The 12,695-nt window shown below is 37.6% G+C and overlaps 1 protein-coding gene across 1 annotated transcript in view; it reads left to right on the forward strand.

The window, feature by feature from the left end:
• Window positions 1-12,695, forward strand: part of MALRD1 (MAM and LDL receptor class A domain containing 1) — a 295,081-nt gene that overhangs the window by 13,931 nt on the left and 268,455 nt on the right. Inside the window, exons 6-7 of the mRNA XM_076332119.1 lie at window positions 5,908-6,051; window positions 11,046-11,203. Coding sequence (XP_076188234.1) covers window positions 5,908-6,051; window positions 11,046-11,203 — 302 coding nt within the window. The remainder of the gene's footprint in view (window positions 1-5,907; window positions 6,052-11,045; window positions 11,204-12,695) is intronic.

The following is a 12,695-nucleotide window of genomic DNA, read 5'->3' on the forward strand; positions in this document are numbered from 1 at the left end:
CCCTTGGATTAGAACAGAAAACACAAAAGAAAGCCTTTTGGTATTCAAAGGCTTTCTTAACTCTGTAAGTGTTTTCATCTGACTCATTTTCATTCTTCTGAACCATCATCTGTCTTATCACATCTAAACACAGTTACAAAGAATGACAATAAATACCTTAAGAAATCTGGTACAGTATAAATGTAGCTTCCTGCAGCCAGGAGAGCACTACGGCCTCAGTGGGCAGAAAAGATCTACTGTTTTTGGCCAAAGAATTGTTGTGTTCAGCCAGCTCAGGAAAAGCTTTGGAGCTGACTTTAGGGAGATTCCCAAGGCACTTGTGTGTATTTTAAATGCGCGAAGGTCCTGATCCTCAGCTGTGTAGTGGGGCTGTTTTGTTCCGCTCTGCTACATCCAAGAACTGTAATGTCAGGCTAGTCAGCTCTGCAGCCAGACTGTCCCTGCATGTCAGGATTCCTTAGCAAAACATTTCCCATTTCTCTTTTCAAGCCAATGTATTTTAATGGGAAAGGAATACTACCCATCCTAGCACAAATTAGATTGCTTGCTGCTCTGTATCACACAAGAAGATTGCACTGTGGCACCTATGTCACATCCTCAGGTGAGCACAGTCCTGATTCAGAGCACCTCCTTTGTTTTCCTGCCTCTGAGTCATAGCACAGGCACTGAGGGTTTAGTCTTTAAATTTTGCTTGAGATATGGAATGCAGTGTTTGACACAAACCAAGCTAGGTTACATGATTGGTTTTGTGTACCATGGTCTAAAATAAAGCTCTCTAGATTTCCCAGTAGGAAAAGCTATTGAAAATAGATGCGCATGGTTATTAACATATTAGAGCGCTGAGCGATTGTAGGCAGATCACACTAAAAGAAAAATACGAATCCTAGTGTAATGATTCAGGCAGGCATACATATTTATTTCAAAGGGGATCTATATTGGGGAAATGAAGTTTCAGGTAACTAAACTTGGTCATGTAAGTCTCTCCACGTTTCAACTTTCTTACAATGGAGAAATATAGAAGCAAATGTTACATAAATATTTTCATGCCAGGGCCCATCTTGTTTTTCTGTTTTGTAGAGGTTTTCTAGCAGTACTACTTAATTGAGCAAGGATGCTAACTTAAAACTTTGGGCATACTTGTCTATGAACTCAGGTAAGTTTACATTGTGCTTTCTTTGAAAAAATGAATTTGAAACTGGTGATGAAAAGAGGACAGATGTGTGATTATCCCAACTTCTTTCTGTTCCTTGGAGGATTTCTGCAGATGAGAGGGCAGGTTTAAAATGGAAAAAAAAATGTATTGCTAGATTCTAGCAACCTGTATAATTTTTTAACCAGTTCCCACAGGAGGATATAAATCTATCAGTACAAATATATCAGCTTTTTTCATAAACAAAGTGCTTCTAAAGCAAACAAAAATGAAAAAAAAAATCAGCTATAGAGACTAAATACTGTCTCAAAGAGATGAAAAAATCAAAAGTTGAAACAGAAACAGGGTGTACTCACCAGAACTTATAAATATAGGTGTTAAACTTACCTTACATAGCAGCTGTTGAAGTATATAATGTGGCATACAGATTGAGCTTCCGCACTGTTAAGTACTTCATGTATATTCTAATAAGAGCCAGTTCTTATCCTGTGCTTCCCCACTAGGAAAAGTCAGCTTTATTAAGTGACATCTAAATTGCCCACAGCAGTCAAAAACAGGGTCAAAGGACCTTTCTCCCTGAAAGAGGAATTTTGCTACTGAACATTTTCCAATAATTAAAACAAAAGGTCAGATTAATGGTTGTTTGAATTTGAAATAATTTTTTCTCTAGTCCTTATGGAACGTCTGGATAAGAAGACTTTAAATGAAGACCACTTTAATTGCATGAAATTTGTAGTTAAAATTTGCATTTTTAATGTACCGTTCATGATTTTCAATCCCAGTGTAAACGCACATAAGAAATGACCTGTGCATTTGTATTCATTAGTATGACTGTGCTTTTAGGGTCACGAGTTAAAGAGTTTATGTATTTGTGCTTTCAGGAGTTTCTTGATACAAACTGTGATGGCTAACTGTAAAAGTAATTTCATTAAGATTTAAGTTTTTTCCCCTTCTTTCCCTCCCCTGTCTCCCAAACTGCCCTTCTTCAGTCTTTTGTCCAGTTCTGCTAGACAGTGAACTTGATGCATGTAAAATACCCAACCAAAACCCTATCTTTAGTATAGCAATTTGAGATACTCTACAGTTTGTAGTTTTCCCAACAGCTGCCAAATTGTTTCAGTTATCACTCAAAAACACCACAGCTTTTTATTATACAATTGCATATGTACTGCAGAAAAAATATTTCAGCTGTCAAATAGAAAATATTAAAGTTATGCTCTAAAACATATGTAATACAAAATCTCCTTGTCATTGTTTAACCCCAGCCAGGAACTAAGCACCACACAGCTGCTCACTCACTCCTCCCCAGTGGGATGGGGGAGAGAATCAGAAGAGTAAAAGTGAGAAAACTTATGGGTTGAGATAAAGACAGTTTAATAGGTAAAGCAAAAGCCACGTGTGCAAGCAAAGCAAAACAAGGAATTCATTCACTCCTTCCCATCGGCAGGCAGGTGTTCAGCCATCTCCAGGAAAGCAGGGCTCCGTCACGCGTAACGGTTACTTGGAAGACAAATGCCATCACTCCGAATGTTCCCCCCTTCCTTCTTCTTCCCCCAGCTTTATATGCTGAGCATGACGTCACATGGTATGGAATATCCCTTTGGCCAGTTTGGGTCAGCTGTCCCGGCTGTGTCCCCTCCCAACTTCTTGTGCATCCCCAGCCTGCTCGCTGGTGGGGTGGTGTGAGAAGCAGGAAAGGCCTTGACTCTGTGTCAGCACTGCTCAGCAGTGACGAAAACATCCCTGTGTTATCAACACTGTTTCCAGCACAAATCCAAAACACAGCCCCATACCAGCTACTATGAAGAAAATTAACTATCCCAGCCAAAACCAGCACACTCCTTCAATTATACCTTTAGTAGACCTTCTATTCAAAGGCTTCATATTCTTATCCAAGTCTCTGATTGCCCTGCAGAACTCCCTCTTTACACCTAATGAATATTATATATGTGAAGAATTCTATTAGGATTTTCATTCTGATCTTGCCATGGGGGTGAAAACAAAGACCTCCAAGGCATGAAAGTGGAATGCTATAAGGGAGAATGAGGTTTTTGTCCTCCTTAAGTCACTTGTAATGCAAAAGCGGTATACCTTCTCTGCAAAGCTAGTTTTTTTCTGGAAAACAGGAGTAATTATATATGTATATATGTATAAATTTTGACAAAAATCCAGTATGAATACTTCAACTGAAAAATCTCAAACTTAATTCCTTAGTTAATTCTAATCATGCAAAGATGTAGCCTTTAATATCACAGATGCAGAACCAGATGCAGGGTCCTTCAGATGAACTGCTGCAGGGATGGGAGTCAGAAAATCCAAAATACTAATCTTACTGTTGTCTGACATGCTGCAGAATTAAGAGCTATAAAATGGGTATTTTGTTCCAAGGGGCTGAGATTATTGTCAAAAAAAACAACCAACGAACCTCAGAAATATTTACAACTAAATTAAAACAATGCAGAATGAATCAAAATGTTTTGTATCAATAATTAAAAAGTTTTTTTAAAAAAGTTTGATTCCTATTTTTTTGCAACTTTTTTCAAATGTTGAAATTTGACAAAATCCATCCTTTTCTAGACCGTTCTAGAAGTTTGCATTTTCCATGGGAAATAACTTTTCCACAAGCTCTTCTCACTTAATACACATGGTATTAAAAAAATGGACGTTTATGCAATACTGGAACAAGGAAGAAATCAGAGGTTTGTAGCATCAGCTGGACAGGACATTTCACTGAGATGTCAGTAATGTGAATAACACGATAACTCTGAGATGCAGTAGACAGTAATGTCTATGTATACTGGCATAAAATTATTTCCTCGCCACAGTTAGGAATCTCCATGTTTTCTCTGAGATACCTTGACTGCTATTTAAAAGTCTGTCTTAACCAGAAGATTGCCTTTCCCCTGTAATAACGTTAAGAAATGGAACTTCCATTATCATAGTGCAATCCTGCTTAAATCATGACTGTCTTTCTGTAGCTATTATTAATTACACAAAATTTTACAGCTACAATCTGGCATCTCAAACTTCATAGAATCATAGAATCACAGAATGCTTTGGGTTGGAAGGGACATTTAAAGATCATCCAGTCCAACCCTACTGACATGGGCAGGGACATCTTGCACTAGATCAGGTTGCTCAAAGCCCCGTCCAACCTGACCTTGAATACTTCTGATGATGGGGCATCCACAACTTCTCTGGGCAACCTGTTCCAGTGTTTCACCACCATCATTGCAAAAAATTTCTTCCTTATATGCAATCTAAATCTACCCTCTTTCAGTTTAAAACCATTGCCCCTTGTCCTGTCACTACAGACCTTAGTAAAAAGTATCTCTCCATCTTCTCATAAGCCCCCTTTAAGTATCGAAAGGCTGCAAGACCTCCCCAGATCCTTCTCTTCTCTAGGCTGAACGACTCCAACTCTCTCAACTTTTCTTCATAGAAGAGATGTTCCATCCCTCGGATCATTTTCATGGCCCTCTTCCGGACCCACTCTAATAAGCCCATGTCTTTCTTATGCCAGGGACCCCAGAGCTGGATGCAGTACTCCAGGTGGGGTCTCAAGAGAGCAGAGTAGAGGGGCAGAATCACCTCCCTCAACCTGCTGCCACGCTTCTTTTGATGCAGCCCAGGATGCGATTGGCTTTCTGTGCTTCAAGTGCACATTGTCAGCTCATGTCCGATTTTTCATCCACCAGTATCCCCAAGTCCCTCTCTGCAGGGCTGTTCTCGATCAGTTAATCCCCCAGTCTGTACTGATAGTGGTGATTGCCCTGATCCAGGTGCAAGATCTTGAACTTGGCCTTGTTGAACTTCATGAAGTTTACATAGGCCCACTCCTCAAGCCTGTCAAGGTCCCTCTGGATGCCATCCCTTCCTTCTAGCTTATCAACTGCACCACTCAGCTTGGTGTCATCTGCAAACTCGCTGAGGGTACACTCAATCCCTCTATCTACATCAGAATGAAGATATTTAATAGTATTGGTCCCCATATGGACCCTTGAGGAATACCACTCGTTACTGGTTTCCAAATGGACATTGAGCCATTGATTGTACCCCTTTCGACACACCCATCCAGCCAATTCCTTATCCATCTCACAGTCCATCCATCAAACCGATATCTCTCCAATGTAGAGGTAAGAATGTTGTGGGGGACTGTATCAAAGGCCTTCTAGAAGTCCAGGTAGATGACATCCATAGCTCTTCCTTTGTCCACTGATGCAGTCACTCCATTGTAGAAGGCCACTGGATCAATCAGGCATGATTTGCCCTTAAAAAGTCCTTGAAAATATGTGGTCAGGTATGCAGAAACTTTTTGGTTCTAAAAAGCAGCATTTTGTTGCACGTATTATGGAGATGCTGCTGAGTTTAACCTCTCAGTCGGAAGTGATTTTTCTGTAGCTAACATCTAGAAAAGTAAATAGATATTTCTTGTTATGACATGTCATTTTTTATGTTTCCTGGCAACTCTCTCTGCGGAAGTCAATTCATGAAGGTTGCAACGACTGGCTAACATAAATAGGACTCCATTGCTCTGAAAGAACCATCCATCTTTAGGGAATAATTTTTTTAAACGGTATCGTTAAAGATGGCAGCCTGAAATACTAGACAGCACTCAGTGATACACAATGCTTTTGAAGTAACCAGAGGCAGAAATGTTGTCAGGTAGTTTACTAAGCATATGTTTCTAATGAGAAGTAGTCTCATAAATAATGACTTCTTAAGATGTTAGGTGATTGTTTTTCTTTGTCTTTTAGCACCGCAGACTTCCAGTTTTGAGCTTGACATGTGCGAGTGGCATTCAGATCAGCTGTCTGAGCCTGCTATGTGGGCACGACTGCAAGCTGGGCACGAGATTGCCTCCTGTGTCTTCCTGAAAGATTGGAGCAACAATACTGAAGGTGGGAAATTTAAGTTAATGCAAAATTAGTAGCTGTCATGAAGAATACAGTGCTTTTTAAGACAAAGTGGTGACCCAATGTAGAAACAGAACAAAACCATGAAAAGTAATTGTATGTATTTTGTACTTAAATTGGCTTTTGCTTTAACGATTTAGTAAGGGCGCTGTGAACACGTGCTGGTAAAACATAAAAGACTTTAATGTAAGAATTCCCACATAAACTAATAATTGATTTATTCTCCAGTTAATTTTTTGTATGAGATCTATGCAACAATCTGATTAAATTAAATTAAATCCACCTAAGCCCACAGCCCTTGTGTGTGTTTTTTCTGTTTCGTTTTGGTTTTGACACTTGGCAGTTTTACTTGTGAGGTACTACTATGTTTGAGCATCGTCAGGAATGTCACTTTAAAACTTTAATTAAGGGAGCTGTAGAGAAACATTTATCATACAAAATAGTTTATTACTCTTAAAAACAATAAAATTAATCCTGTTGCAATTTTCTGAAGTAAAGAGCAGCACTTGTTTTTGAAGTCACTGTGTAGTGCTTGTCTATGGGTTTATGGGAAAAGTTTTTGAAAGCTTAATAGATATAAATGTCTAAGTGTTGTAATGTGAAATGGAATTGCCTTGCCAGCTAAGCGTTTGGCTTGTCTACTGAGACTGCCTTCAAAGGGGTTAAGTAACAGTAGCTGTAATAGTGTAATTTGTGATGTAGCTTTGAAGAGCTGATAGCGTGGAGATTACTGCTTGAACTTTGAGCCCACAGAAATGGAGTACATCTCATTGGTAGCAGCAGAATGAATGCTTAGATATTGTTTTCATGTTAGAAAGATTTTTAAAATAAATTTTAGCATGCGTTTCAACACACTTTAGTAACTATAAGTCAAATTATAGTGGAATAGGAAGCAAAAGTGCTTGAGTGTATACACTCTGTTAAGACAAATTTTTGCATGTTAACATTTATGCACAACAGAGAGCATATAGACTAGTAAAGCAGATATTTTTCTCATCTTTAAAAAAAAAAAAAGGAAAGAAAGAAGTCACACCACCTTTCAATTTCCACTGGGATATCTAACAAAAATGAGACTTTTCATTTGATTTTATTTTAAACACCTCCCTGAAAGGTGTTGTATCAGTACCATAACTTAACGTGATACCTCAGGGGCTAGTAATGGGTATGGATTTCCCTTTTATGGCAATATTGTGCTAACAGAAAAGGTACCGAAATTCTGTAAGTGACTTTTACAGGACCAGGTCACAAGCAATGTCTATTGAAACAGAACACATTTTGAAATGTCTGTTGTATAGGTGCTTGGGCGTTACTGTATAAATATGCACAGGTAGCTGAGTAGGCTGAACGTAAAACACAAACAGCTATTTGGGGACATTCACGGTGTTTCCATGTCATAAAGGAAAAAAGAAAATGTGAGAAGAAATAAGTGTCAAAACAACACACAGGATTTAATTCATCATTAACTTTGGAAAGTATTGAAAAATCTGAACTATGATTGCTCACCTCTCGATACATTCAGTATTTCTACTCATGCAGATTTGTTGATGCATAAATGAAGAGGTTGAATATTAACTAAAATTCTAAAAACTAAAGAAATGGTATGCAAACTGCAAAAATGCTATGCTTGAGGGCTCAAACTTGCAATGCAAATAGAGCTTGACTAAGCTTTAGTTTCTGATTTTGATCAAAGCTTTCACTACTATAAATAGAAGAGAGGTAAGAAACTAAATTATAAAGCAGAGGTCTAGACAATTATATTTATAAAGAAAGAATTGCTTATAGGCTTTGAATAATCCTCCTTTCCTGGTATTCTTAAATTTAATAAAATACTTTCTGTCCTTGGTGGACTTTTTTTCTTTGTTCTTTTATTGCTTCTTTTCTCCAGTGTTGTATTGTAGGCACTTTATAACTTTCCCTCTTAATTTCTCTAGTGTCAAAAGTTCTTACAGAGGTTTTATATTCCCCTGCAATACTGTTCAGAAAATACTTTTTGTTGTTGTTTTCTTTATTGATATTTCCAGCATGCTGTGTAGTTTCCATAGTTCATTCTTCTTAACATTGGATTAATCTAGTTTCCTACATCTGGGGTAACACTTTTTTAATAAGAAACTCATTAAACCAATTCTCTGCATAATAAAAATAAAGATTATGAGATGCAAAAAGAAATCAAAGGAAGTGCCATGGCTTTTAAACCCAACATTCAGATAACTAATTATAAAAATCCCTCAAGTTTAAACATGAAAAAAGAGCCAAATCATTAGATTATGTGATTCTATTACTTTACTCTTTTTTCTCTTTTTTTTTTTTTACTTCAACATTTCATCCATGACTTGTGAGTTCATGAAAATTCACCTTCAAAGAGTAGAAACAATGGCAGTTCAGATTTGACCTCTTTTTCCCTCAAAGTGGTTGAATGGGAAGGTTGCAGGGCATTGGTTCAGAGACTGAACAGTTCTCTGCTGGGGAAAAGCACTTGCCAGAAAAGGAAAGGTCCCACTCTGTGGTTCAGTTTTAACTGAACGCTCAGTTGTTACTCTAAAACTAGTAGTATAGATTCAAAGTCATGTAGTTTGTGAAATAAAAAAACATGGATTAAAGCAGAAGGAGCGACAAAAGATTTGAGTCAGAAAATGGCTAAGATGGAGCCAAGAAGCTAAATATTTATAGGCTTTGAGTTTTCAGCATAGCAGGATAGAGGCAGGTTCGCTAACCCACCCCAGCTCTACGAAGACACCGGGCCACCTCAGCAGTAGGTTGTAAGCTCTGCTTCTAGTTGGGCTCCATTGCAGTCAGTGACTGATCTTTCCGCAGGACTCCAAGATTTTGCTTACGACAGACAAAATTTTTCTTCAAAACTGAAAGAAAACAGACCATCTACCTAAAACCTGATTAAGCAGACACACGGGGAAAATAAAAGGCTTTATGAAAAGATATTAAAGTCTACGCTCTTTGTCCTGGCAACGATCCCAGCATCTCTTGTCAGAAACACACGTCTCTGTGACTCAGTAGCCCTACTACTACATTGGCAGGAATGAAGTGGTTTTTCTGGGATTCCTGTTCTGCTTCTAAAAACATGGGGAAGTTTGGCACTTCAGAAACAGAAACTCATGAAAATTCAAAAGAACAAGACATAAAGAAGGTCAGAGCATAAACACAGTAATATGCTATGCAGTGTATTGGACTGAGGGAAATTCAGACCTTAGAGAAGAGCTGCAAAGTTTGTAACAAATGAAAGAAAAATGTTCCCAATACCGTTAATCTTCAGAAAGCTACTCGATAAATGTTGGCTAAAGGTAATAAAAAAAAAAAAAATTTCCCTGGAAGAGGGAAAACAAATAAGTACTTTAACATAGTTTATTACCTGTCCAGTTAAACTGACACGGTTCTACTTTTAGAGGCTATAGAGAAGAGGGGAAAAAATAATTATAAAAAATCAGTATTTTCAGGACAGGAATTTCTGGAGTCTTCATTTCTGAAAGTAGGCCTCAATTTGTCTCAGAAGCATTCACAATACTTGCATAAAATGTATTGCCTGAAGAACAGTCAGTATCCCTTGTGGACACAGGATCTTTCCTCATGTTTCATAGAACTTTTGTTTATCTAGTGCTGTTCACTTGCTTTCTTATCTAAAGATCATGTCAACTTCACTTTGCCCTGTTTTTAAAGATTCAGAAACTTAAACTGAAGGAGGGAAAAGAATGTTAATTATCATTAGGCTCAGAAAATAAAATTGGCTTGTTTTATAATGGCACAGAGAATTCTGAAGTTAAAGAACCAGTAGTGTAAATTCTAATGTTGATGCATATTTCTCTTCTGCACAAGGCAGTAGTCATAGAAGTGTAGATGCTTTGTTGATCTCTGTCAAACAGAATGCTGGGTTAAATCTATAATGTTTCCTTACACCAAGGTTAGCCGCTGTGGCATGAAATTACAAACCTAATTCCAATGAAATTACAACCACGTATTTCAGTGTAAAATGTTACATAACACAAAGGGTAAGCTGGCAACAAAAGGAAAAGAATGTGGTCCCTTATAAAAATGAACATTTTCCTTGTGAAATGACACTTTCTCCCTTCAGCTTGACATAAATTGTGTTAGATCTGCATTTCAGATAAGTTGTATTTAGAGACATGAACACAGAAACAGCAGACTTAAGACCTTTAATCAGTCCTTGTTTATTATTTTAATAGCTGCTTCAGAAGGCAGCAAAATATTCAGTGACTCAGGAAGGGGAAGAAAAGACCTGATATATTTGGTAAAAGGTAGTTAGCCTTTTTATTTCTGACAAATAAAAGACACTGTTGAGGGGATGGAGTACTCTTTTAGATCTCTGTAGGAATGCTTTTATAAAGGGCAGTAGGTCAAGAAGAGCACAAATTGCTTTTCTGCTTCAGATGGAAAGACAACGTGCTTCCAACATTTTGTTATGGAAATTCTGGCTGAGGAGTAAAGACCTTGATTACATGGTGGAGATGCTACTGCCTCCTGTAGCAGTAAGGCAGAATACTTCCCCCCACCACTTTCCTTTCCTCTTTTTTATTTTTCCTAATTTTTGAAGAGTCTACAGAAGTATTACTGTAAAAAACATATTTTCTGGAAACCATAGTGGAAGAAGGAAGAAAGCCCAGTTTCCAAATATATTTGCAATTAGGTATTGAATGGCTGTAAATGTAAGGAGGCTGAGCTGAATGTGGGACTGCTTACAGCTTTTAACATGCAACCTAACAACTTCAAGATACTATCAACTGATGTAATTCTTGGTTGCTGGGACTATCTGTGAATCAAATGAAGATCTATATCTATCTTTTTAATAGGAGACACTTACATGAGATGCAAGTCACATCACCAGCATGACGATCAGATTCCATTGTTGCTGGGATGGGTCCGTGGTTTCATTACGGGAAAGCTGTCTTTATTTTCAAAGACTGAGAAAAAAAAAATGTTTTGTGAAAAAGTGGACTTTTTTTTTTATTTTTCAGGCCATTTTGAGTGGTTAGAAGCTAATGACAACGCATTATATAAAAGTGCTTATCTTAACAGCTCCATGTGTCATTGTTCCAGCAAGAATTGCCGTTTTCAGTTTCATTACTCCATGGCAGATAGCAGTGTTCTCAAGGCAGTACTGTTTACTAATCAGGTAAGAAGAAACATGCATTCATTTTCAAAGGGTAAAGATACGGCAGCCCAGGTGTTACCAGCCAAAATGCAAGGAAATATGCCTGCTAGCACATGCCTGTCCCCTAAGTTAGTTTTTTGCAAAACAGTAACTTGGTATCATTCCACTGATCTATGCAATTGTAAAACCTGGGTATTTGCCATCTCAGCTATAAACTAATTTGATGGGTGAATGTTCTGCAATAAGACTTCAAGGACAAACCCCAGCTATTACAGAATTAAATAATTTGGGGATTTCACAAGAAAAATCTATAGTAGCAACTTTTCCAGCCTTCTTCCTGTTCTGGAAATGGGCAAATAAGTGCTTTTCTCTATGGAGACACAGAAAAAAGGAAAGTTGCTGGCTCAGGTTGTCTGGAAAGCTCTTGCTTAGCCACCTGATTTGCTTTGCCCATGTTTTAGAGCAGTAATTTTCCTATTCTACTACCTATTAGTAGATAAAATAGCCATGTCAAACTGAAACACAAATGCCAGTTGAGCACTGATAACTATTTCCACCTTTCTTACCTCCCTTGCCTTGTGGAGCATTTCTGCTGTTAGAATGTTCCCTTTTGAAAGTCTTGTTTAATAACTTAATATTGATGTTATTGTACTGCTACTTAATGAAAGCAAGAGCAGTACAGCTGGTCTCATTAAGTTAATGGCTCTCATATCTTGATGATGGAGTTGAATTATTATCACCCAACAATACAAGTATTTAAAAAGACAGATCCACTTCATTCACAAAGATAAGATACAAAAAAACCTGAAGTGTAACACTACCAAGGGGTCTAAATATAGGAAAAGGTAATGGAAATACCTTATTTCTTTCCCACTGCATCTTCAAGTATTCATGAAAACAACTCCAGGCTCTTGCTCATTTTTCATTTATAAAAGGGAATAGTTGTAATTTTCTATGACCCATTACTGTATCAGGGAATTGTAACATAATCAGTGTTCTGGTCAGAATGCATGGAGATTTGTGCCATAGTACTTGCCAATAAATTGCCAGGTATGACACCCATGGTAACCTTGAGACAGAATAGGAGTCCTTATTTCAATGGGTCACTTAAGTAGCATCAATGGACCTGATTTAAGAGTTTTCTTTCCCTGAAAACAGAGCAAATTATGTGAGCCAAAAAACATGAGGAAACTGACATTTGAGTTCCCATTGAATTGGGAGCCTAAATTGAATTAATTGATAAACAGTTCCTTACATATGCATTAGAAGACCGTTTTTGGCAGTTATTACATTAGTTCAGTCCACACTGTTTCCACAACTTCTCTTAGCCCTTTGATGTTTTGGTTATTGAATTTCTCCTTCAGTCAGAAGTGTATTTATTGCACATAGGCTTATTTAAAGCTGATATGAGTTACTCATACTGCAAAATTTGCCATAAAAACCTTCAGAAACATAAGCTTCTGCTGGTAGTTTCAAAAACAAAACCCTACAGACTCATATTTAAGACTTCCTA

Source organism: Aptenodytes patagonicus, chromosome 2, assembly GCF_965638725.1.
Source record: "Aptenodytes patagonicus chromosome 2, bAptPat1.pri.cur, whole genome shotgun sequence".
Taxonomy (NCBI): domain Eukaryota; kingdom Metazoa; phylum Chordata; class Aves; order Sphenisciformes; family Spheniscidae; genus Aptenodytes; species Aptenodytes patagonicus.